This window comes from Lineus longissimus, chromosome 8, assembly GCF_910592395.1.
Source record: "Lineus longissimus chromosome 8, tnLinLong1.2, whole genome shotgun sequence".
In the NCBI taxonomy this organism is placed as follows: Eukaryota; Metazoa; Nemertea; class Pilidiophora; order Heteronemertea; family Lineidae; genus Lineus; species Lineus longissimus.
The window spans coordinates 19,087,539-19,112,343 of record NC_088315.1 but is presented as its reverse complement, the minus strand read 5'-3'; the positions used below and the strand labels follow the sequence as shown (position 1 = coordinate 19,112,343).

General features: G+C 40.1%; 1 protein-coding gene across 1 annotated transcript in view; it reads left to right on the top strand.

The window, feature by feature from the left end:
- Positions 1-24,805, top strand: part of LOC135493037 (low-density lipoprotein receptor-related protein 6-like) — a 39,800-nt gene that overhangs the window by 8,716 nt on the left and 6,279 nt on the right. Inside the window, exons 3-7 of the mRNA XM_064779821.1 lie at positions 15,045-15,445; positions 20,794-20,925; positions 22,633-23,029; positions 23,939-24,189; positions 24,546-24,686. Of these exons, the coding sequence (XP_064635891.1) occupies positions 15,045-15,445; positions 20,794-20,925; positions 22,633-23,029; positions 23,939-24,189; positions 24,546-24,686 (1,322 nt within the window). The remainder of the gene's footprint in view (positions 1-15,044; positions 15,446-20,793; positions 20,926-22,632; positions 23,030-23,938; positions 24,190-24,545; positions 24,687-24,805) is intronic.

Here is a 24,805-nt window from a genome sequence, read left to right as displayed (position 1 = left end):
GCTGTCAGGCACAGCACTACCAGCAGTACCAGCCAATTTTGCCAGGTATTGGCTGCCATTTTATTGGCTACCATTTTACCTGCCATTCCCAGCGCGCTTCCATCATCTTCAATAAACGCAACTACGCAATGTGGGGTGTATTGAGGGATTTCTCGACCGACTGAGTCTGACTCATTTCATCATCTTTGGAAGATCGAAGCTTTTCAATACTGCATCCCAGGGTTTTCATGGCAAGAAAATTTGCCTGTTTAGCAGGTGGTGGTGTGGCTGGCGTACAGATACATGGGATGAATAAGATGTTATTCTATTAGAGTTTGGTTGGATGGAATACATACTTGAATGAAACACATCCTCCAATGAAATGCATACTTTCAATAATAAAATGCATACTTTCAAGAATAAAATGCATACTTTCAAGAATAAAATGCATACTTTCAAGAATAAAATGCATACTTTCAATAATATGCATACTTTCAATTATAAAATGCATACTTTCAAGAATAAAATGCATACTTTCAAGAATAAAATGCATACTTTCAAGAATAAAATGCATACTTTCAAGAATAAAATGCATACTTTCAATAATATGCATACTTTCAAGAATATAATGCATACTTTCAATAATAAAATGCATACTTTCAAGAATAAAATGCATACTTTCAAGAATAAAATGCATACTTTCAAGAATAAAATGCATACTTTCAATAATATGCATACTTTCAAGAATATAATGCATACTTTCAATAATAAAATGCATACTTTCAAGAATAAAATGCATACTTTCAAGAATAAAATGCATACTTTCAAGAATAAAATGCATACTTTCAAGAATAAAATGCATACTTTCAAGAATAAAATGCATACTTTCAAGAATAAAATGCATACTTTCAAGAATAAAATGCATACTTTCAAGAATAAAATGCATACTTTCAAGAATAAAATGCATACTTTCAAGAATATAATGCATACTTTCAAGAATACTATGCATACTTTCAAGAATACAATGCATACTTTCAAGAATAAAATGCATACTTTCAAGAATAAAATGCATACTTTCAAGAATAAAATGCATACTTTCAAGAATAAAATGCATACTTTCAAGAATAAAATGCATACTTTCAAGAATAAAATGCATACTTTCAAGAATAAAATGCATACTTTCAAGAATAAAATGCATACTTTCAAGAATAATATGCATACTTTCAAGAATATAATGCATACTTTCAAGAATATAATGCATACTTTCAATAATAAAATGCATACTTTCAATAATATGCATACTTTCAAGAATAAAATGCATACTTTCAAGAATAAAATGCATACTTTCAAGAATAAAATGCATACTTTCAAGAATAAAAATGCATACTTTCAAGAATAAAATGCATACTTTCAAGAATAAAATGCATACTTTCAAGAATAAAATGCATACTTTCAAGAATAAAATGCATACTTTCAATAATATGCATACTTTCAAGAATATAATGCATACTTTCAAGAATAAAATGCATACTTTCAACAATAAAATGCATACTTTCAAGAATAATATGCATACTTTCAATAATTAAATGCATACTTTCAAGAATAAAATGCATACTTTCAATAATAAAATGCATACTTTCAATAATAAAATGCATACTTTCAAGAATAAAATGCATACTTTCAATAATAAAATGCATACTTTCAAGAATAAAATGCATACTTTCAATAATATGCATACTTTCAAGAATAAAATGCATACTTTCAAGAATAAAATGCATACTTTCAAGAATAAAATGCATACTTTCAAGAATAAAATGCATACTTTCAAGAATAAAATGCATACTTTCAAGAATAATATGCATACTTTCAATAATAAAATGCATACTTTCAAGAATAAAATGCATACTTTCAAGAATAAAATGCATACTTTCAAGAATAAAATGCATACTTTCAAGAATAAAATGCATACTTTCAAGAATAAAATGCATACTTTCAAGAATAAAATGCATACTTTCAATAATAAAATGCATACTTTCAAGAATAAAATGCATACTTTCAAGAATAAAATGCATACTTTCAAGAATAAAATGCATACTTTCAAGAATAAAATGCATACTTTCAAGAATATAATGCATACTTTCAAGAATAATATGCATACTTTCAAGAATATAATGCATACTTTCAATAATAAAATGCATACTTTCAAGAATAAAATGCATACTTTCAATAATAAAATGCATACTTTCAAGAATAAAATGCATACTTTCAAGAATAAAATGCATACTTTCAAGAATAAAATGCATACTTTCAAGAATAAAATGCATACTTTCAAGAATAATATGCATACTTTCAAGAATATAATGCATACTTTCAATAATAAAATGCATACTTTCAATAATATGCATACTTTCAAGAATAAAATGCATACTTTCAAGAATAAAATGCATACTTTCAAGAATAAAATGCATACTTTCAAGAATAAAATGCATACTTTCAAGAATAAAATGTATACTTTCAAGAATAAAATGCATACTTTCAATAATATGCATACTTTCAAGAATATAATGCATACTTTCAAGAATAAAATGCATACTTTCAAGAATAAAATGCATACTTTCAAGAATAATATGCATACTTTCAATAATTAAATGCATACTTTCAAGAATAAAATGCATACTTTCAAGAATAAAATGCATACTTTCAATAATAAAATGCATACTTTCAAGAATAAAATGCATACTTTCAATAATATGCATACTTTCAAGAATAAAATGCATACTTTCAAGAATAAAATGCATACTTTCAAGAATAAAATGCATACTTTCAAGAATAAAATGCATACTTTCAAGAATAATATGCATACTTTCAATAATAAAATGCATACTTTCAAGAATAGAATGCATACTTTCAAGAATAAAATGCATACTTTCAATAATAAAATGCATACTTTCAATAATAAAATGCATACTTTCAAGAATAAAATGCATACTTTCAATAATATGCATACTTTCAAGAATATAATGCATACTTTCAATAATAAAATGCATACTTTCAAGAATAAAATGCATACTTTCAAGAATAATATGCATACTTTCAATAATTAAATGCATACTTTCAAGAATAAAATGCATACTTTCAATAATACGCATACTTTCAATAATAAAATGCATACTTTCAAGAATAAAATGCATACTTTCAAGTAAAATGCATACTTTCAAGTAAAATGCATACTTTCAAGTAAAATGCATACTTTCAAGAATAATATGCATACTTTCAATAATAAAATGCATACTTTCAAGAATAAAATGCATACTTTCAAGAATAATATGCATACTTTCAATAATAAAATGCATACTTTCAAGAATAAAATGCATACTTTCAAGAATAAAATGCATACTTTCAATAATAAAATGCATACTTTCAATAATAAAATGCATACTTTCGATAATAAAATGCATACTTTCGATAATAAAATGCATACTTTCGAGAATAAAATGCATACTTTCGAGAATAAAATGCATACTTTCGAGAATAAAATGCATACTTTCGAGAATAAAATGCATACTTTCGAGAATAAAATGCATACTTTTAAGAATAAAATGCATACTTTCAAGAATAAAATGCATAATTTAATAAAACGAAATACATACATGAATGAAATGCATACTTGAATAAATTGCATAATTTAATAAAACGCATACTTCAAAACAAAATACATACTTGGATGAACACATCCTAGAATGAAATGCATACTTGAATAAAACGCATACTTCAAAACGAAATGCATACTTGGATGGAACGCATCTTTGAATGAAACCTGTACTTATCCAAAGGGCTCGCCACTGAAAATAGAGAGACATTGCATGTGGCGGCCATTGTCCACTGTCCACAGGCCTTTTGAGTACATGGTGTCCACGCAGGTAAAATGGTGCAAGGGGGCACCACATGTCCCCAAATTAGCAAAAAAATCCCCTTTATGTCTGGGTGCTGCGCCTGTACAGAGAACCCTGCCTTTTCTCTGGAAAGGGAGATTGGTACTGTAAGAGAAGTAGTATACCTTTTGTTATGACGTCATCCACTTAAACAAATATCGGCTCAAAAGTAACTCAGTCCCCGGCGCATGATTAGATACCATTTCCCCCACTTTACATCCCGACCTTCGTTTCTTTCCTCCCAACTTGCGTTAAATGTGGTTGTCATGACGAATAAAAAACATCCACCACGGAGCGTGGAAAGGTGGGAGCATTTGGCACGCGATTGCTTCTGCGCAAGATTGCTTTAGTGTTTTGCAGATTGCTCGCTGACAGAAGTTTATCGGATTTGCTATTCTATCTTTCGTTTACACCCCCTCCTGTACCCGCCTTGACTACATTTGTATGGTTAGGAAAAGGAGCGGACCTGTTTACAAGTAGACTTTGGAGTATAAAGTAATCTTTTTGACCAACCATTGGAAAAAACTGCCTTGACTGCTGGACACTTCAGAGTTGCCTCAACGATGTCAGAGTGGACATGGCCAGTGGAAGCAGGACTGACGACCTTGAGGCGGTGTTGATGAGGATGAAATCGCCTGTATGCTGCGTTTGTGAGTGCTAATTGAGAGTATGATGGCCGATATCAAACGCAGAAGAAAAAAAACGCTGAATTTTGCAAAGGGTGATTAGGAGTACACTTTGGGTGTTGGTAGAAATCACAAGAATACTCCAAATCTAGGAGATTTCGCTTAAAATACCCCCAAATCCAGTTGAAATACTTTTGGCAGTTTTTGGAGTTGGCAGGTCTGCAGTAGTATACGTAGAGAATAGAACAATTTTGTTTTTAAACTGGGAAATTTTAGTTTGTTGTTGGAAATATGTGTTTGATAAACGACGCGAGAGATTATGTGGAGATAGACTGGAAGTGTAACGTACTATTTCTCGCCCTGTCCATGCCTCTAGATAAATTGAACGTAACAACTGTGTGAAAATGATGCCACGATTCATCACAGGATGTATAGGATTTCTTAGACGTTCATAAGCCAAGAGCAACAACTGCTAAGATGGGTTAGTGATTTCACTCATCTTGCTGCCAGCTCCTAGAGCTGAGCGAGAGCGCTTCTTTGCACACCTGGTAACTTTCTTAAAATCTTCAATGAGGAAAATTTCTTGGGCGATGTTAGGAAGTGAAGAAACTTTTTCTGGTCAGGTTAAGAAAAATATGCGAGGGGCTGTCACTCGGACATTGGTCAGCATCAAAACCTGTTTTACCTGCAGACAAGCAATCTCTTTTTGGCTATCACTCATTGCAGCACTAGTTGTCGCAGTGATGAAAATCGCCTGTTTACTGGGCTTTTTAAAGTCGCTATATGATTTGTTGCAATGCGGCAGGGCGAATAAGATGCATCTACGTGAGCACAGTTGTCTGCTTGGCCATACTGATGCCCCGCAGTGCTGGAATGTGTACATTTTTCATGATCAACCATCCAATCAGCCCGTCCTAAACGAGCATGATCCACAAGTGCTCCAACGTCGCCATATTGCAGCTATCATGCGCAGCCCACGCAAACAAAGACATTAGCACAGCATAAAAACGCCCTAACATCAGATTTGGTCTCCCGAGAGGGCGACCCCAGAGCTCAATTATCTGCACGACTCCCATTCCCATTCTGATTGCTCTGAAGTACGAACTTAAAAATCTGAATACCGGGCGATAAGATGACAAGTTGAGCTTGCCATCGTATGCCAGAACCCAACCCTACACCAGCTCGGTTTTAATAGTCATGAGCTATAATCGGGGAAGTGCGCGCTTTCAAATTTCCAACCAGCGGGATTAACCGCACAAGTGGTCTCGTGCTCTTCCATCATGCAGTAATCTTGCCCATCCCCGGTCTTAAAACAATGAGGATATCACAATCGTACACCCGCGAGACAAGACCCATATCACCCAATCTAATCGCGGAAATGTCCCTCGGGGTCTAATATCATAGATTTGACTTGGAACCGATCCTGTAAATAGCAATTCCAGAGTTCGCGTTAGCTGTGTCATTGATGCAGTGGCCCCGAGCACTGTTGAAGATTGGCGAGGTTTTTCTCCGTTTTTGCAAAAATCCTTATTACTGGGTAGCGAGAATAGATTGCTACGCTGGCGTGCGTAGTATGCCTAATGCCTGCCACTTCATTCATGCATCCGCTGATGAGCGCTATTGAACGGCAGTCGTTCGTTTCAGTATGGTGCGATCATTTGTGGGGTCGTTACACCGCCAAGAGATTTACTACGGCTCGATGTCGCCATTTGTAAATTGCATCCTGCCGAAGCTCCGGTTTCTTGCAATAGCATCTGCGGCGTAACGCCTTGTTCTGGGCGATCTCCGATCAATCTCATTCCAAGTTTTATATCCCGCTGCTCGCGTAACGAAAATGAAGTGCCGTGTTTTTTGTCCGTGACACTAACGGATGCGAGGATAAAGCTCTTCCTCTGATGGGGATTTACCAAACAGCCTTGATCGTGTGAGAGGAAATTTCTTGCAAAAAAGGCGGAAAACGATGAGAATTGAGACTAAAAGCGTATCGCATTGAAAAATTAGCACCCCTGGGCCTCGGTTGTTTTGGTGGGTTGGGTAATAACGTAAAACCTTGATCAAACGATTCTATCTATACTTGTTTTGGTAAACTCAGTAGTGGAGGCTCATGTAGGATTTGCAAGGTGACCTTGTGTTTGTGGGATTTTCTGCATGACCTTGTAGGATTTGCGAAGTGACCTTGTAGGATTTGCAAGATGACCTTGTAGGATTTACAAGGTCATCTTGGAAGATTTGCCGCATGATTTTGTAGGATTTTCTACATGACCTTGGCGAATTTGCAAGGTGACCTAAAAGATATTGTAAGATTACCTCGAAGGATGGCTTTTGGGGATTTGAGGTGGCCTCGGTCATGTGAGATCTCTATCAACGATTCATGGCGTAAAATGGCACTACCCTTGTCGACTGCCTGGTTATCTGATGGGCTTTGCTAGCAATATGATTAACTACTCCGAGAATATGCTGCAGCAATTTTTTTACCACCATTTTGTCCTTGTTTTATGACACTTTGCGATACGATCGATAATATGCCAGATAATCCACAATATCGTAATAAATGGAGCTCTCGACCACTACAGCATCGGATATTCGATAATCTGCATGACAAATGAGTGACTTTTATTGCAGCATTGACAGAAATACTTCTTGTCTGCGAGTGAAACCGATAATCACTGGGTTTGATATCGATCGCAGGTCGCAGTGATGACCGATTCTTGTTGCAGGTGCCTGTGATGAGCACCGCAAACTGGAGATTTTTGTCACATGCGATCTTGATGCTGGTTGCAGCAACAAAATTGCTCCTCTGCGCTGAGCTTTGCTTTCAGTTTTGTACTTGGTACATCTTCAATGCAGTATTTTGTTGTAAGTCCAGATTCTGTTCTCACTGCACTTTTGTCCTATGTCGGTTTACGACCCGGGGGTGTTGAGATCAATACCGTTTGTCAGATCATACGTGTCCTCAACGGCTGATCACCTCATTATCTTTCTCGGGCGGTAATGACATCCACCCCCGGTGATTGCATCGTACCCTCTGGGCTAGCTCCTACGTTAGATCTTGGGTCTAACTCCTCAAGAGGTGATAAAAAATGGGACGCCGTTGGTTGGAAAGTTCATTAGCCATGCCCAAATTAAATTCTGAGGTAATAGGAATTTGGCATCCACGCCCCGGAAATTGCGTTGCATACCCTGGGCAAGCCTTGTGCCTACGATCTTTGGTGTCACACTATGTGATAAAAATTATTGTAAACCACCAAATATTCTTGGTGTCTTCTTTTCGTAAACAACCGCGTTCTTTAACAAACAAGTCTGTTACACTGCAAAGGGGTTAAAAATGATGGTGACTTTCAGCTCTGACATAACTTTGGGCTCAGAATGAGGTTGTATGTATTCTTTCTCTGTGCTCCCTGCTGAATATTTGCCGGCGTTATATTTTTGCAGATTTTGCAGACAACTGTATTCTTTAACAAAAAATTCTGTGGCGATGCAAAGGGGTTAAAAATCATTGTAACTTTCAGTTGTGTCTGAACTACTGGCTCAGAATGATTCTGATTATCTCTCCACTCTCTGATCTTGTCAAGTGTGTCCATGGTCTCACGTTGACTCAGCGAGTTCAAACGACGTCTGCTCAGATGTTAAAACTCCCGAGTTGTTGACGAAGAATCGTCAGTGATTTCGATGGTACTTCCTGCATCCTTATTACTGTTTGCGTAACGGATCTCGCCCAGGGTCAGCGGATGTCGTGATAATGATAAAAATCAGTCATCTTGACCCAAAAATGCTGATTGAGTCAGTGGGAAGACAAAAATGAACAATTTTTTTTGAAAGAAGTGTTTTTGCTCCATGGTGCTTTGTTATTAGAGAGGTTGAAAACAGCGTCTTATCAAAGATCCATATGTATACGGATATAACTCCGTACAAAGGGGACATATTAGGTGTACATTTCTATCCGTCTATGTATAAAGATCCGTGATAAGTCCCTGATTTCAACCACCCTAATAGCACCCTAGGTAGCACCCCAAACATGTAGGCCAGCCTGGCGGTTTTCTTGTTCAGCCTGGCACCCCAATACCTGGGTGGTGAGAGGGTAACTAGATGATGAGACCTTCCTACAGTCTCACAGACAGTGTGGATTGAACCAGGGACTTCTTGAGAGTAGAGAGTCAGAGCCACTACACCACATCGGCTTCAAATACAATGCGTTCTGATGAATGTCGCACGCTTGATTGTAGAATTAACTTCTTTACGAGATAAAAAGTGGCTGACGTAACCTTGAGTTCATCCCATCTCATTTAAGCGTCTTTCTCCGTGAAATCTTCACGCCATTAGTGCAGTTTAATGAGTGTATTTAGTGGAAATGTTAATGATTGGTGTAATCAATGTTGTGCAGGTGTTCGGCAGAACGTGAGGTTGATGCAGGAATGCTATTTTGCTGAAGGGGAATCCACGCAGATAGTATCCCTGGCTTCAAGATGTGAGTTTTACTATGAAGTTGTTGAAAATTTAGGTGTGTGGTTTAGGCATTGATTGAATAGAAGGAAAAGATGGCAATTTTGTTTCAGCAATTGTTACTGAGCTTGTGGTATTGGATGTCTCACCTGGGGTAGCTGGGCGCAGCACCCTTCTGAATCTGCCTAATGTACATGTAAGCACTAGAAAAGTCATGCTAACAGGCTTAAATCATCTCCATGCAAAGTGCTATTGACAACATACAGGAACTGAATGGCTGTGTAATTGAAGCGTTTGATTACTGATTGACATGATTGACAGGTTCATTGATACTCGGTAACTAATGGAGAATAGTGCTTGCATAGAGCTGGCTGCTTTGCTGAACTTCATTAGCTGGGTTTGAGTAGCATTGGTGGTGATGGCTGGTTTCTGCCACTGGTTTTTAGCTCACCTCTTAGCAGAGGTGAGCTTATCCCATACCGTGGCGTCCGTCGTCCGTCGTCGTCGTCGTCGTCGTCGTCGTCGTCGTCGTCGTCGTCGTCGTCGTCGTCGTCGTCGTCGTCGTCGTCGTCGTCGTCGTCGTCGTCGTCGTCGTCGTCGTCGTCGTCGTCGTCGTCGTCGTCGTCGTCGTCGTCGTCGTCGTCGTCGTCGTCCGTCGTCGTCCGTCGTCGTCCGTCGTCCGTTAGCAGGGCACGTTTCGTAACTGTTAGAGCTATTGAGTTGAAACTTGGTACACATGTACCCTAATGTAATGACACCTGGGAGACCAAGTTTCGGTCCGATTCGTTTCATGGTTTGGCCACCAGGGGGCCAAACGTTAAAAGTGAAAATATGCAATATCTCCCTTAATAGTAGTCAGGAAATTTTGAAAAAAATATGGTAGGTACTTCTAGCAAAGGTGCATCATATATCCTCCGGGTTTTTGATTTGACCTCCTTTTCAAGGTCACAGAGGTCAAATGGTGTAAATTGGCCGTTAGGATGTAACGATGGCACGTTTCTAAACTGCAATGACTATTGATACCAAATTTGGTACACATTTACCCCTTAGTCAGGTGATCTCAGGGACCGAAGTTTGGTCCAATATGATTCACCACTTGACCACCAGGGGGCAAAATCCAAAAACCTTAAAAATGTGATTATTCCTTAACTTCTTGCCCGATTGCCACCAATTTGATATCATGGGTACATCTAACCACCATACAGTATATGTCACACAGGTTTTTAATTTGACCTTCTTGTCAAGGTCACAGAGGTCAAATGGCGTAAATTCGCCGTCAGGCCGTAACTATGGCACGTTTCTTAACTGCAATGACTATTGATCACAAATTGAGTACACATGTACCCCTTGGTCAGGTGATCTCAGGTACCGAAGTTTGGTGCGATCTGATTTGCCGTTTGGCCTCCAGGGAGGGGGCCAAATCCTAAATTCTTCAAAATGCCATTATTCCTAGTAATGACTTGCCTGATTGGCACCAATTTTATATCATAGGGACATCTAATTCTAACAACCATTCAATGTGTCACCCGGGTCTTCTTTGATTTGACCTACTTTTCAAGGTCACAGAGGTCGAATGTACTGTAAATTGGCCATTTTGGGGAAATTGTAATTGCTTGGACCTACATCAAACCTAACACTACATGACACAAGACCATGCTCTTTATCCATCTTTCCTCCACATGAGGTGAGCACAATGGCCCTGGCCATTTCATTTGGTAGCCTAGGTTGAAGCAAATATTGCTAGAGTCGAGTCACTGGGTGGTCTTTGCTGTTAGAATGAGTGAGAATTGGTTGAGAAAGTTTGTTCTTCTCACCAGGCTGAGCCGTCTCTCCCAGTCTACATCTTCCTCAGCATTTGATGTGCACTTGGAAGGGTTATTCTCCATCCTCCATGGAGTTTTCCACCTCCAAAGGCAGGATAAACATTTTCACGTGCCACTATGGTCAGGCACCAATTGGGTTTCTCGGCCAAGTGACCCACCTCGTCTTTGGCCAGAGTGCATCAGAAGCTACTCATGTTTCTCACTTGGTAGGGTCTTCATCTTGTCGGCAGCCTGTGCTCCACTTGGAGTAACGGAGTTGAAGTCAAGTAAGTCAAGGGTCTTATGCTAGCCTTGGCATAGACACCAGATACAAGGAACCTCGGTTTCATGCCTCATTCGAAGGACTGTGAAGAGCCAGGAGTTTTAGTTCCTCGATATAAAAGCCACATTGGTTCATCCAGCCCTTTTTGGTCAGAACTCCTCCCTTCCCTTTTTCATCAAAAGGAGTTCCTTGCCCTTTCAAATCCCCGTTCAAGCTCAACCTGTGCACACTACTGATTCAGAAAGCTGTTGGACCAGAAACAGAATTAATCACATTTGGCCTATACTATCGTTACTGTCATCTGAAGTGCGCATTCTCTCCGATCTTGTTTTATTAATCCGGCTTTGGCGGTAATTGCATGATGATCTGCATACGCTGTACGATACTGCTATTCATCTTTGTCAATTTCTTGTTTTAGTTAAACCCGGATTTGCGGTTGCGAGATGCAGAATGCAGCACAATTTGAGATTGCATGGTGGGTTCAAGCTATCGTTCCATTGCACTAATCATGACTAGATCGAAATCTTTTTTTGGCTGTTCTCCCACTTGTGAAAGTCTCGATTTTACATCTCATTTGAAGGACAAAGCAATTAAGGGTTAAGTGTATTGCTCAAGGACACAAAATGAAACAGCAGTGATGCTCCGAGAGGCCAACCCACTACCTCCTGATTATGACCCTGCGCTGAAACCGCTATGCCCCAGATCTCCCTGTCATGGCTCTGGTCGTGCTTATATTCATTTTATCAACATGATACTATTTTATAGTTACAGCCAAAGGCCTGTGGGGGTTAAAATACGATATTCTGTCGGTCTCGTGCTGCAGAGGAATTGCCTTCCATGTTTCCTTTGCTCAATTTCTTCATAATCAACAGAATTGCGGCTACGCTCCTTAAGATTGCGACCACAGCCGCACAATCGAGAAAGATTTCATTAATTTCCCACGCAACGCGCCCTTTCAGTAAATTCCAATATTTTCTGCCGTCATTTCATGCCGCAGCTCTAATCTTCGTTATCATAATGACGAATTAAAGTCTCATATTGGGCGAAATGTCACGCTTGAATGATCGTAAATCTTGATATTGGATTTTAGGAATCAATATCTATTGCGAGGCTGGACTGTTCAATCGTAACGTGTTTGCTTATGCAAGGCTACAGTCTGTTTCAAGATTGATTAGTTACTGATGCGAATTTGCTAATGTGTGGTGGTAAAGACTGTTTCAAAATATATGCAAAAATGTGTTAAACTAATTATAGTGTTGTGTTTAAAATGTAATATGAAGCATTGATGATTTTTGTCAAATTTGAACTGCTCAATCAATCACTTCAGTGTTTGGTTATGCAAGGCTAGGGTCTGTTTCAAGATGGAGTAGTTACTGCATGAAATGATAGTTTACTAATGTAAAGTGATTGCAAAGCGATATGAAAATGATTATAGTGTATGTTAAAATTGAGAAATTTGTGACCTTTGGTGAGGCTGGACTGTAGCCAAAATGGTGGTGCCTCTTGTCAACCCTTTCAAAGTTGAAATTTTTTTGCACCTCCAAAATTAGTGATCAATTGTGTTGCAAAGTCAGATTCTTTACTTGTGGCCTTGAACAAACCACTTTTGCCTTTGTTTCCCGTCTCAAATTGAGACCGCAATGATTTTCTTCCGAATATTATTCCATTGATATTGAAAAAAATGATGTCATTTGTGAAATTTATGAGCTCAGCTCTCATCCCAGTGCAAAATTCACTGTCGTTCGCGTTTCAACCCAGGGGGTGCATGGATTCCAAACCAGCTGAAAACGCCGTAATTTTCATGCATCCGAATTTACCCAACAATTCCTTTCATCCCCCAACACTTCGGTGAAAATATTCCAAAACGCAAGGAGCGTTCATACAAAAATAAAACGAAATCAAAGGCATAGTCGGAACAGTTTAAAAAGTCATCTCTTTTATCCCGAGCTCAATTACGCTAATTCCATCCGCGCAATACAAATTATTTTCTGGCGAGTTATCAGAGGAACGTGACAATTTCCATCATTTTGAGCGTCACTCCCTGAAAATTTGCAAATGCATTTGTCAGTGACGGCACCGTTTAATTTTCTAATAACGTCAGTTAATATCCGAGCTTGCACTATCTGAGAGTTTCGTGTTTGCGTGGAACTTCTTTCTACCGCACCCGTACACAGCGTTAGCACGTAAATTGATTACGATGGCGATATTGGCTGCCAATATTGAATGACACGTTTTTCTCGCGTAAACCGAGCTATGATGTCGGAAAAATCAAACAGGTATGCTGAGCTCTGGGGCGGCGTTCTGCTCCAGTGGAACTGCAGTACATTTCACGTGAAAGTGACATTCAGATGTTTGGTGGTTTGAGCAGTTGAAGGAAATTTTATACTTCTTCTTCGGAAGTGCAGTATATCCTCTCTATGAAGGACACCCTGGCAAGGTCTGTCCGTAATAAAGAAGTGTCTTGATTAGAGAGGTCAAATTGACAGGCAACAACCACTTTGGGACAGAAACTAGTGTCCTTAATAGGGAGGGTGTCCTTAATACAGAGGTATCTGCTAGCCAGAATCTGACTACAGGGAATCTGACTACCTTGCTATAATGAACCACATTGGTTACAAAGAATTCCAGTTGAAAAAACACACCATAAAACACTACTTTCACATGTTATAGGCCTATGTGTAACAAACACGATTAACACTGCTTGATTGGTTGACTTAGCTTATACACACACTGATTACAATCATGGGCAATTAATGTCCGATTGTGGAAGAACCACAAAAAACTGCTCTTTACACAGACAGTGCTGCAATAAACTACCCTAGTTTCACTGATATAAGATGTTTCTGAATAACCAAGTCGGGCCCCGAAATCTTAACATGTTCATTCAATGGCCTTGTTCAATTTCGTTGCTGACACCAAGTTGTCCAATTGTCATGACGTTATGATCTGGATTTGACAAATGTGTCGATTGCCTAGTAATATTGATGAATCTTACGTCGGTGACAGTAGAGTATGTACATTTGATGTATAGCTTCTGCTTTGTATAATGTGCGCCAACTAAACCAAATTGAACAGAGAATTCTTTCCGTTATGTTGATTTATTGCGACTTTTTTGTTCACCTCCAGGAAAATGCCATAATTTGTCATACTGTGTTTGCTTGATAAAATTGCAATATTCGGGATGAGTTACTGCTGCTTTTGTGGGGCACTGAATTATTTCCGTGTTAGAAATTGTTACTGTTCGTAATAACCATATATTCTTCTGGTTGGCAAGGTTATTGAGTTGTGCTAACAAATTTATTCATTTCATCTTCTTCACTTCTGCACTTGGGGGGGGGGGGGGGTTATTGTCCTGGGAATGTTCCTCCTCCAAGTTTGGGTGGGTGTTGCGTGCCACTGTGGTTAGGTGCCAATTGGGTTTATTGACCCAGTGGCTCCATCTTTGGCAAGAGGCCATCACAAGCTACTTGTGTTTCCCACTTGGTTAGGTCTTTCGCTTGTCCTGGCCAAGGAACCACTAGGTACAAGGAACCTCATTTTTACGTCTTATTCAAAAGACCAAGCAGTGCAGGGTAAAGTGTCTTGCTCAAGGACTCAAAGATAAAACATCGCCGACCCTGCCGAGAGTCAAACCCATGATCTCCTGACATCATGTAGCTGAGAATTTGCAACAGTGTCTTTTTTGGCTCTGAATTTTAAAAATGGCCTTTACTTTATCAAAGTGGCTATTCTTACGACTAGTCGTAACTTAGGATTTATGCGATTTCAGAGATTAAACTGAGGATCTAGGGAGATAAGACTAGTGTAAAGGAAGGGTTAGGGTTAGGGTTGGCGCTAGGAGTAAGGGTCAGGGTGAGCGTCAGGGTGAGGATTAAGGCCCAAAAAGGTGAAAATGATCGTCGTAAGAATAACCAGTAGTTTGTATGTAAAATGCATTAGGGATCGTCGTAAGAATAGCCGCGGCCTTTCTTTATCGTTTTAGGTATATGTACTGGACAGACTGGGGTGAGACACCAAAGATAGAACGTGCCGGCATGAACGGCGACCCGAAGAGTCGCTCCGTCATCATCGACAAGAACATCTATTGGCCGAACGGGTTGACCCTCGACTACAGCGCGTCAAAGATCTTCTGGGCCGATGCGAAGTTGAGCTTCATCCACAGTTGTAACTTTGACGGCACGGAGAGACGCGTCGTCGTGGAGGGGGCGCTACCGCATCCGTTCGCGTTGACGCTGTTTCAGAACACGCTATTCTGGACGGACTGGCAGACGCAGTCGATTCATTCGTGCAACAAGGAGACTGGCGGCGACCGTAAGGTCATCCACAGTGAGATCTACTCGCCGATGGATATCCACGCGTTTACGGAGCAGCGCCAACCAACAGGTGAGTGTTCAATTTCCATTCCATCTGGTAGGCCCATTTTGTTGCTTTTCAAAACAATTTTCCTCTTTGTTGCTTGTCGGCATCCATTGTTGAGTTGGCCTATCAGTTGTGAGATTGTGAGGCAGTTTGAGTGGGACAATGGGAGCATTGGCACCGAGCTGTCAACTCTGATATCCTGGGTGCGATTGCTAGTCGATCCCGGCATACCCATGTGACAAGGGTGACCCTCTCCGACTGTGTTGATTCCTCCGAGTTGCCTGGTTTCCCCCTACAGTAAAAATCACTCAAAATATTGTCTAAAGAGTTGATAATGAGCTAAAAAGGTTGCTCATGTGCTTTTGAATTGATATTTAAAAACAAAATTGTGAGTTTTGTAAAATCAGATTCGCAGATATAAGAATTATCGCTATCCCTTCATGTGACAAAAAGGGCCTCAAATTCCCTGCTTGATCCCCTTTCTCTATTTATCTGCTACCTCTGGGTGTTCCTGCTCTGTCAGTTTCAGTTATTTTTTGCATGAAGATGAATCTGTATGGGTTTGCCCCTTTAGCCCCTCCCCGCTTGCTCGTGACTTGGGTACCGATGGGAACATCCTTGACTCCTGTGACCTTCTTCATTTTTCATTGGCTGACCTTGACACTGTTCTCCTAAACATCATCCCCAAGATTGTTGTGTGCCTCTTTCAATAAAAGGCCACAAAACGACAGATTTGATTGCTGCGGAGATTCCTCTCGATTTACGCTGATTAGGCACTCCCAGAATTCCCATTTAATCTCTCGAACATGCCGTCGCAACTAAATGCCCCGGCCACGAATCTTCAAATCATCACATGAGACGCTCCTTAGTGGAGTATGGTTTCTTGCTGCGATGTTAATTTGATTCCCGTGAGATATGCGGCAGAAAACACATGACCAATCATGCAATTTATACGGGTTATCCCCTGTGGTCCGCACAAATTAGAAAACCTGACTTTTTCGCGATGTTTGTTGGATTCAAGTTGCCGAATCACCACAGAGTATATTCCTCACACCGCCAAGAGATGTTTGATTATGTTGTCCGAACTCGTAAATTACGTCGTTTAGCTGGGGATACATTTTTCATGACAACTTCCAAGGACGCGTTGTTTTCAGCATTCTGCGTCTTCTTATAAATTTCCCTCGTGCGTTGACTGGAAAATTCTGTCTTGACTCCCAGTACTGAGCGTTTAAAAAAAACGTTGAAATAAAACACCTTTAAAAAATTCACGCATGTCTATTTTTGCACTTTGCAAAAAAATTTAAAATTAAAAAAAATTTGTTGGAGCTACAATATCTTCTGGTGTTTCCATAATTAAAAAAAACTGTTGTGAATCAATATTATTTCCAAAATCTGCAAAAATAAAGCATCCACAAAGAATAAGTGGTTGGCAGTTTGTCCAATTTGGTGCAAACGAGATGTTTTTTGACAGTTTCTAAAACTCGTTATTTCTGTACTGATGAAGTCAATTGATGTTTTCACAGAAATTATCACAGAATTTACAAAGTTAATTTGATGCATCGTTATAAATTTTTCATAGTAAAAATAATTTGTAAAAGAGTTGACTATAAATATTTAAAGTTGATTCTGTAGTCTAGATTATCAGACTCAAGTTATAAAACAAAAGTCATTAAAAAAATATATCTGTGCTAAAATTAATTAATGGTGATACATGTAATATAGGTTGAGACTTTAAAAAATGCTGTGATTTTGCCTTACGAGAGTGTGATGAGTGGAAGAGGTGGACTTTACCCCATGCAGTGCCTGGATGGTTTCTTGGAAATGGAACATATCCGCATTCTAATATGCTCCCACTTAAAAAACCCTGAAACGATTTTTGATTAAAATATTTCTAAATGTCAAGGCAGAGATGAAATATCCTAAATTGGAAAAAATCGAATATTTTGTCAGCAAATTTCATCCCCCTTAAATTTTATCAAGTGTGGGGCTTTCCACGTTTTTCCCTTGCTGACAACAGACCTCGTATTGCTGAAATATTGCCCAAATTGGTTGTTTCCATTCAATTTGACCTCTCTAATCAGGGCACCTCTCTAGTTAGGACAGCACTTGTCAGTCCCGAGGGTGTCCTTTATAGAGAGGTTCTACTGAATTTTGAAAATCTTCCTCAGGCGACCAACCCAATGTTTGCATGGAAAGACTGGCGAGGTTAAAGTGGAGAACGATCGTGGGTAGGGACGGGTTCTTCTGGCATAGAAAATCCTTCCACCGGCAACACGCCCCAGGCTGTAGCCGCATTCTCCTTCAATGTTAATTTCCTCTTGAAGAAAGTGTGTGAGCCATGAGGTCTCTCAAAAAGGAAGTTGTCTGAATAGGGCTGCATTGAGCCTCTGACTACTGGTAGGGAGTGACCGGATATGACTGTACAAGACCAATAAGTTGAGAAAAATTATTTGTGAGTTTTTCACCGAGGTTTTCTGACTTGGTTGCTGTGGGGGAATATGGTGTTCAGTGGTTACGAGTTAGGGTGCATTTCGTTTGATGGTGCGGTTGTAACCTGTGGGTGTCGTACTCAAAACATCCATCTGATATAAAGTGTGCTTGGGTTTTCCTAAAGGTGACAAAACTATGTAAAGAAATTGATAACAAACTGAAGGTATTGGTCATCTCACCTAAGTCGCAAAGGTGGAGATAAAATGGAGGCCATAGCCAAGTTTGTGGCCAACCTTTTGATATATTATCTTGCATGATTTTCCCTTGCCTCAAATGATGTTTTGGTTTTCTTTTGGTTCATATACAGATCTGGATAGAACTGGCGGTAAAGTTATATTTAGTACTATCATTCTTGAGAATCAGTTCCTCAACTTGCCAAGAATCAGACAGGCGTTCCAACTTGCCGTGCCATCCTGTTCTGGAAAAGGAGAACATTTTCGGTACTTATGGAAAATCGGCATGCTTGGGCTTGTTCAACCAAATAAAGTCGTGTTCATTTGGTAATGATGTTCTTTAAGTGTGACTTGCATCATATAAAGAGAAAAATGCATCACCAGCTTGGCTGTACTCGTTTTCCTCGGTGAGTTGGAAAGCCTAGCTTCAACAGACATGATTCTCGCCAAGTTGGAAAGCTGATTCTCTTGGGTGACTACTTAACAGGCCGTTGAGCTTTGCTGTGTGAGGTGATAATAACTAATGGGTCAGTCTTGATACGGAAATGTTTTCATTCAGGCAATGATGCTTGTTTTGCAAGTTGTCAGCAAATCCTTAGTAGAGAGGTTCAACCGTAATCAACTAGAGGTGATGCCAGTTTGCCCAGGCCTGCATCTTTCAAGCCCTTCCTGCATCTGTTTCCTAATCTTACCTGACCCCTCTGAACCTGCTCTTCATTTTACAACTCCTGATTTCTTAAACTATGATAATAGATATTTTGATATTTGACCCATTAGTGTATCATTATGTGTGCCTAATGTTGTAACTAGTGATTTTCTATGTTGTACAGTTCTGTCCATAAGAAACCGTGCCAGTTGTGCGCGGAAGTAGTTGACAATGACATGCATCTTTTCCAACATCAGTCCTGCTTGATACTTACAACAAAGCTGAAAGAAAGTGCTCCAAAAATGAGTTGCGAGAATGTACTGTGCGCAGCCCGCAAGGTTACTCATGAACAGGATAGTATTCGCTAATTTCCAGTTTATTCTGCCTTATACCAGTAACTCCTTGATTCCGAATATCATCCACAACTTGTAACGTTCTATAAATAATCTCATAATTAATTGACCTTGATCGCTGTTTCCCTGAGGTGGCATCTAAAATTAATTTTTTTCCTTTCATTCAAGATCACAATCTCGGAAGTTTTCTTCTCTTGTTTTAATTGACCTATCAAAGATTAAACAGTCTTTGGCACTTTAGAGTCGCTTGCCTTACCTTGTTTCTTTTGACGAGATTGAATGAATTAATTTTAATTGAAAGACTTTTGAGAAACTGGCAGTGTTTTTGTTGGGGAGGTGCAGGTGTCATTGTAAATTAAAACGAACGATTTTGCATCAAAGCGATCCATTTTAATCTAACTTGTTCTTTTGGCAGTCGGTGCTTTCCCATTTCTTCCCAGAGTGGGTCGTCGCCGATGGTCTCTGATGCAGAGATAAGGCTGCAAAAAAACGTGCGAAGGCCCCTAACTCACTTATCAAGATTGATTGTATGCATTATTTAACCCTAATAAGGAGGACTTTGAGGCTGAAATAGACTTGTTTATACTCATTTGCCATGTTTTTGGTGGTTAAAATGTGATTCGGGAGTCAAAAACCAAAAAAGTTGGAAATTTTTGCCACAGGCTGCCGACCCCACACTTTTTTCGCGACCGGTTTATAGTAGTTTTAGTCAACTTTATACATTGCTTGACAGTTCAAATCTGAAGACCCCGAGCTGGCACGCCTAGAGATGAAAACCCTGTGGAGAACTCTGCCTGCCTGTTGGAAAAAATCTTGTTATTTCCAATCTTACGAAATCGAATTTTCATTTGAAGACAAATCTACTTCATTACCTTGCGATGAATTCATCAACTCGCATATTGCATTACAAGATATTCAAGAGCGCTGTAAATATCGGCATTCCTTATTCACATGGCTATAATTTGCATAAAATTTACATTTCAATCTTCGGGGAATTGTGGGCTGCTGATATTGGCACTTCCGATAATTTCAAACGAACGAGGTGCTGTGAGTGAAATGGTGGAATTGCATGACTTTGTGTTATATGGCTGTAGAAAATGATTATTTCTGTCATAAATAGAGTATTTGATTCAATGCTGTTGTGTAGTTTGAGAAGTGAATTTTTGGACGGTGATAAATTTCTTGGTTTCACAACGCTGACCTTAAACGTTTCCTGGTGGGGGAAGTCTCTTGTTTTATGTCAATTTTATACATCGCTTGACAGCTCAGATCTGAAGACCCAAGCTAGCATGCCTGCCTGTTCGAGATAAGGTCATGTTATTTCCAATCCTATAGGGCCTGTGGCTCCACACTTTGGGTTTAAATAACACTTAAGAATCGTCACCAAAGGCACCTCTCGTGACAACAAGCGAAATTCAAAGGATTGGACTGGTCATATTCTGTATTGCGGCATTGTACTGCTAAAGAGGCCATGCACAGCTGAATAATTCCTCACAATCAAATAATTACAGTAGACCTCTCTATTACGGACATCCTCGGTACTTAGAAGTGCTGTCCTTAATAGAGAGGTGTCCTGATTAGAGAGGTCAAATTTTAGGGAAACCACTAATTTGGTACCAAACAACTGTCCTTAATAGAGAGGTTTTCTTGAATAGAGAGGTGTCCACTAAGGAAGGTTCCACTGTATAATGATCGATTTCTTTGTTGCAGGTGTGAACCCGTGTGGAGAATCCAACGGTGGTTGCTCGCACCTCTGCCTGATGTCGCCACTCCCTCCCTTCTTCTCCTGCGCCTGTCCGACAGGCGTGCGCCTGCTCAGTGATGGGAAGAAATGTGCTGACGGTAGGTACTGCGCGGCATCTATGCCTTCATATCCTTAAGTAGGCCCCCGAAAACCCACAAATTGGAAAATTAGCACGGAATTTGCCTTTTCAAAACATAGGATTTGTCCTTTCTAAAATCGGGATTTGGTGTTTTCAGGTCTGAAAAGTGAATTTTGAGAGATCTTTTGGGATTTTAGGATTTATTCACAGAATTTGCAAAATCTAGAAGTGGAAAAAGTGTTTTCAAAAAACAGATTTCTCCAGTCGGCGCTGTGCCACTGGCTGAGCTTTGAACCCATGACCTTCCGATCACAACTCTCTTCTTCACATTGCCACCACACTTTCCGATGTTTTTAAAAAAAATTGGGGGGGATCCTACTTTATGGTCCGCATACGTCTCCTGGTTGCGCAGTGGCACTGGCTGAGCTCTGAACCCATGACCTCCCAATCACAAGTCAGACACTGTTCCACTGTGCCACTACACTTCCCAATGTTGAAATTCCCATGAATTTCCAGCAAAAAACGGTTGATTGCCAACATCAAGATTTATAACTACTACAAACGTCAATGATGCATTCTAAGGAAGTCATCAGCCTCGTATTTTACCTCAATAATATTTACCTCAGTAATATTTCACATTCCGGAACACAATCGTAACGGCCGTAACCTTGCCCTGTATCCCAGGTTATCATTTGGTGTGACCTCACCCTAGGAGTTCTTTAGTATATATATATATGCATTGTTCACATACAATTATACACACAGTAGAACCTCTCTATTAAGGACACCTTCTGGATTGACAAGTGCTGTCCTTGATAGTGAGGTGTCCTGTATGAGAGGTCAAATTGAATGGAAACAACTGATTTGGGACCAAAACTTGTGTCCATAATAGAGAGGGTGTCCTTAATAGAGAGGGTGTCCTTAATAGAGAGGTGTCCGCTAACTGAGGTTCGACTGTACTAGGGATGAGGTTGTTGAACTTAGGTACTCTGTACCTCAGAATTGCTCTCCCCGGCCTTTTAGAATTGTGCAATGTTTGCTCAATGAATAAAGGGTCGTTTTGATTTATTGGTTCCTGGTGATGTCGGGTTAAGAATGCAATAATCAGGGCATGAAATGATTCTGGTATTTTGTTCCGAATCTGTCCTGATACTTCTCAGAACTTTGGAATAAAACGATTGACTACTGAAAATCAGATACTACAATTTTTTTGTGAAATTTGTTTGATATGAGTATTTTAAAAGAACTTTTGAATTTTTCGAAATTGAACAAAAAATTACCACTTTAGAGGCATATTTTACCATATTGGGTAGTTCCTGGACAAGATTGGGTACTGGGCACTGTCACATCCTTGCATTGAATATTCTGATAAAATTGTATTGCGCATAAAAGTGAGACATCGATTGAGGTGAAGTACATGGTATAATGTATCATTCCCAGGGCCTAAACTTCTCTCTTTCATCATCCTCCCCAAATACTAGGAAGTAATTTGAAGCTATATGCCCTACATATGTTGTTGACGTGATGACTCAAATCCGTTTTAAAATTGATTTCGTAAAGTGCAAAGGTGTAAGGTTTTGTAGTTGTCCAAAACAAAAAAGTAGTAACTCGGATTTTTGCCAGAAATGGCTCATTCCGTGACAGTCTTGTGTCGTATTAGAAAGGGTGTCCGACTGACACAGGTGGCCACTAAACAGAGGTTTCACTGCATTGATTTTCATTCCAGGTGCTGAGGAGATCTTGCTTCTGGCACGACGTACCGATCTCCGTCGAATCTCCCTCGACACCCCTGACTACACTGATGTCGTACTCCAACTGGAGGACATCCAGCACGCCATCGCAATCGATTACGATCCCGTCGACGGTTACGTCTATTGGACCGACGATGAAAAACGCACGATCCGGCGGGCATTACTAGACGGTACGGGTCAAGATGTCGTCGTAACAACCGAGGTTGACCACCCCGACGGTTTGGCTGTCGATTGGATTGCTCGAAATCTGTACTGGACGGACACCGGGACGGACAGAATTGAGGTCGCGCGGTTAAATGGGACGTCACGGAAGGTGCTGATATCGGAAGACTTGGATGAGCCGCGGGCGATCGTTCTCGATCCTGTTGGAGGGTACGTATACACCCTGGAGAATCAGTTTCCCAGCTTGCCGAGAATTGGCTGGCTTTCCAGCTTGCCGAGAATTGGCTGGCTTTCCAGCTTGCCGAGTTGGCCTTTTCTATGAAATGAGAAAGTTTTTCGATTGTGTTGGAAAAATTGTGTTGTTGGAGTCTCCGAAATTGGTAATGTTGTGTTCAGCTGGTGATAAGGTTCTTCAAGCATGAATTGCATCACAAAGAGAGAAAAATCTGATATTTAGTCTTCATACTGAGCAGTTTGAAAATCTTTGTTGTTGGCCATAATTTCATGATGTCCATTTTGGAATTCTGCCCAGTTTTCATGGAAATTATCAAATGAAATGTCTCCGTCATTAAATCAGTTATGTAGGTTTACGAGCCTTGGGCGTGATTAAACAGAATCAATCGGTCCGCACTAAATCACTATCGTTGATCATGATGGGGGGACTTCCTTCTCCTTGTTCACTGCAGGGAGTGAAATGAGTAATTACCTAATGGGTTTGGCCATTTGTTAATTGCTTCGTCAAACCGCAAAGTCTATTTGAAGACGTTTACTCGTCGATAGTTTGTCGATGAAGTGGGTGCGGTTGATGTAATTAGAGTGTTGCTTTTATCAACTTTCCAAGGTTGGGGGCAATTGGTGGTTCGTTAAAAGCTTTTTAAGTCCTAAAATCTGGATTGGCTCTCCCGTCAACCAAGAAATTAAGAACATGTGGCCTTGATACAAAATTTTTTATGGGGGGAAAACACAGAAAAATTGATTATCTTTCAGTGTTCTCGAACAATGAGGGGGAACACTCAGATGCGGAAACACTCATATAACGTTACACCAGTTCAGCAGCCTCTTGGGGAGTCGGTGTTCTTCTGTACAAACAAGAATTGATAGATAATGTCTTTTTTCCAGGTTTATGTACTGGACGGACTGGGGCAAAGTCCCGAAGATCGAACGCGCTGCGCTCGATGGTTCCGACCGCTTGGTTCTCATCAACACGTCCTTGGGGTGGCCGAACGGTATCGCCATCGACTTGGTATCGAGGAATATTTACTGGGGCGATGCGAAGACGGATAAGATCGAGGTGGCAAATATGGATGGGACGGGAAGGAGGGTGTTGGTGTCGGATCAACTGCCGCACATCTTTGGCTTCAGTTTGCTGGGTAAGTCAGTTGTGATGCTGGACCTTCCAACTTCTCCTCATCCTACTCTAAATAAGTCCAATCCTGACCTTTATGACAGCCTATAGAGGTTGTTAAAGGGATGTTGCGAGCTCGGAGCCTTGTGGGTCAAGATGACTTCCCTCAACTTGGCCTGTTACGAAAGATCTGAGATATGAAGATGTTGATGTGAAAATGTACGATCTTTGTAAAGGTGTTGCTGTGAAAAAATTTGGTGATCTTTACTCACTTCTAGGGAAGATTGTAGATTTTGTGTCTGAAATAGACTTGCTGTGGCCCGATTAAGCAAATGGGCCCAGGTTGCCAAATTCACTTCTAATGATTCACATTTTGTGCAGGTGACTATATCTACTGGACCGACTGGCAGCGCCGCTCAATCGAGCGTGTGAATAAGAAAAATGGCCGTCTACGAGAGACGATCATCGACCAGCTGCCTGATTTGATGGGACTGAAGGCGGTCAATGTCCATAAGGAGGATGGTAAGTATCGCCAGGTTATTCTGTTTGTGATTACTTTGAATGATGTTCTGCGTTTGGATTTCAGTACCATCAAATCCTCACGGTGTGGGCCACAAAACGATTGACTGTTTGCTGCCGGG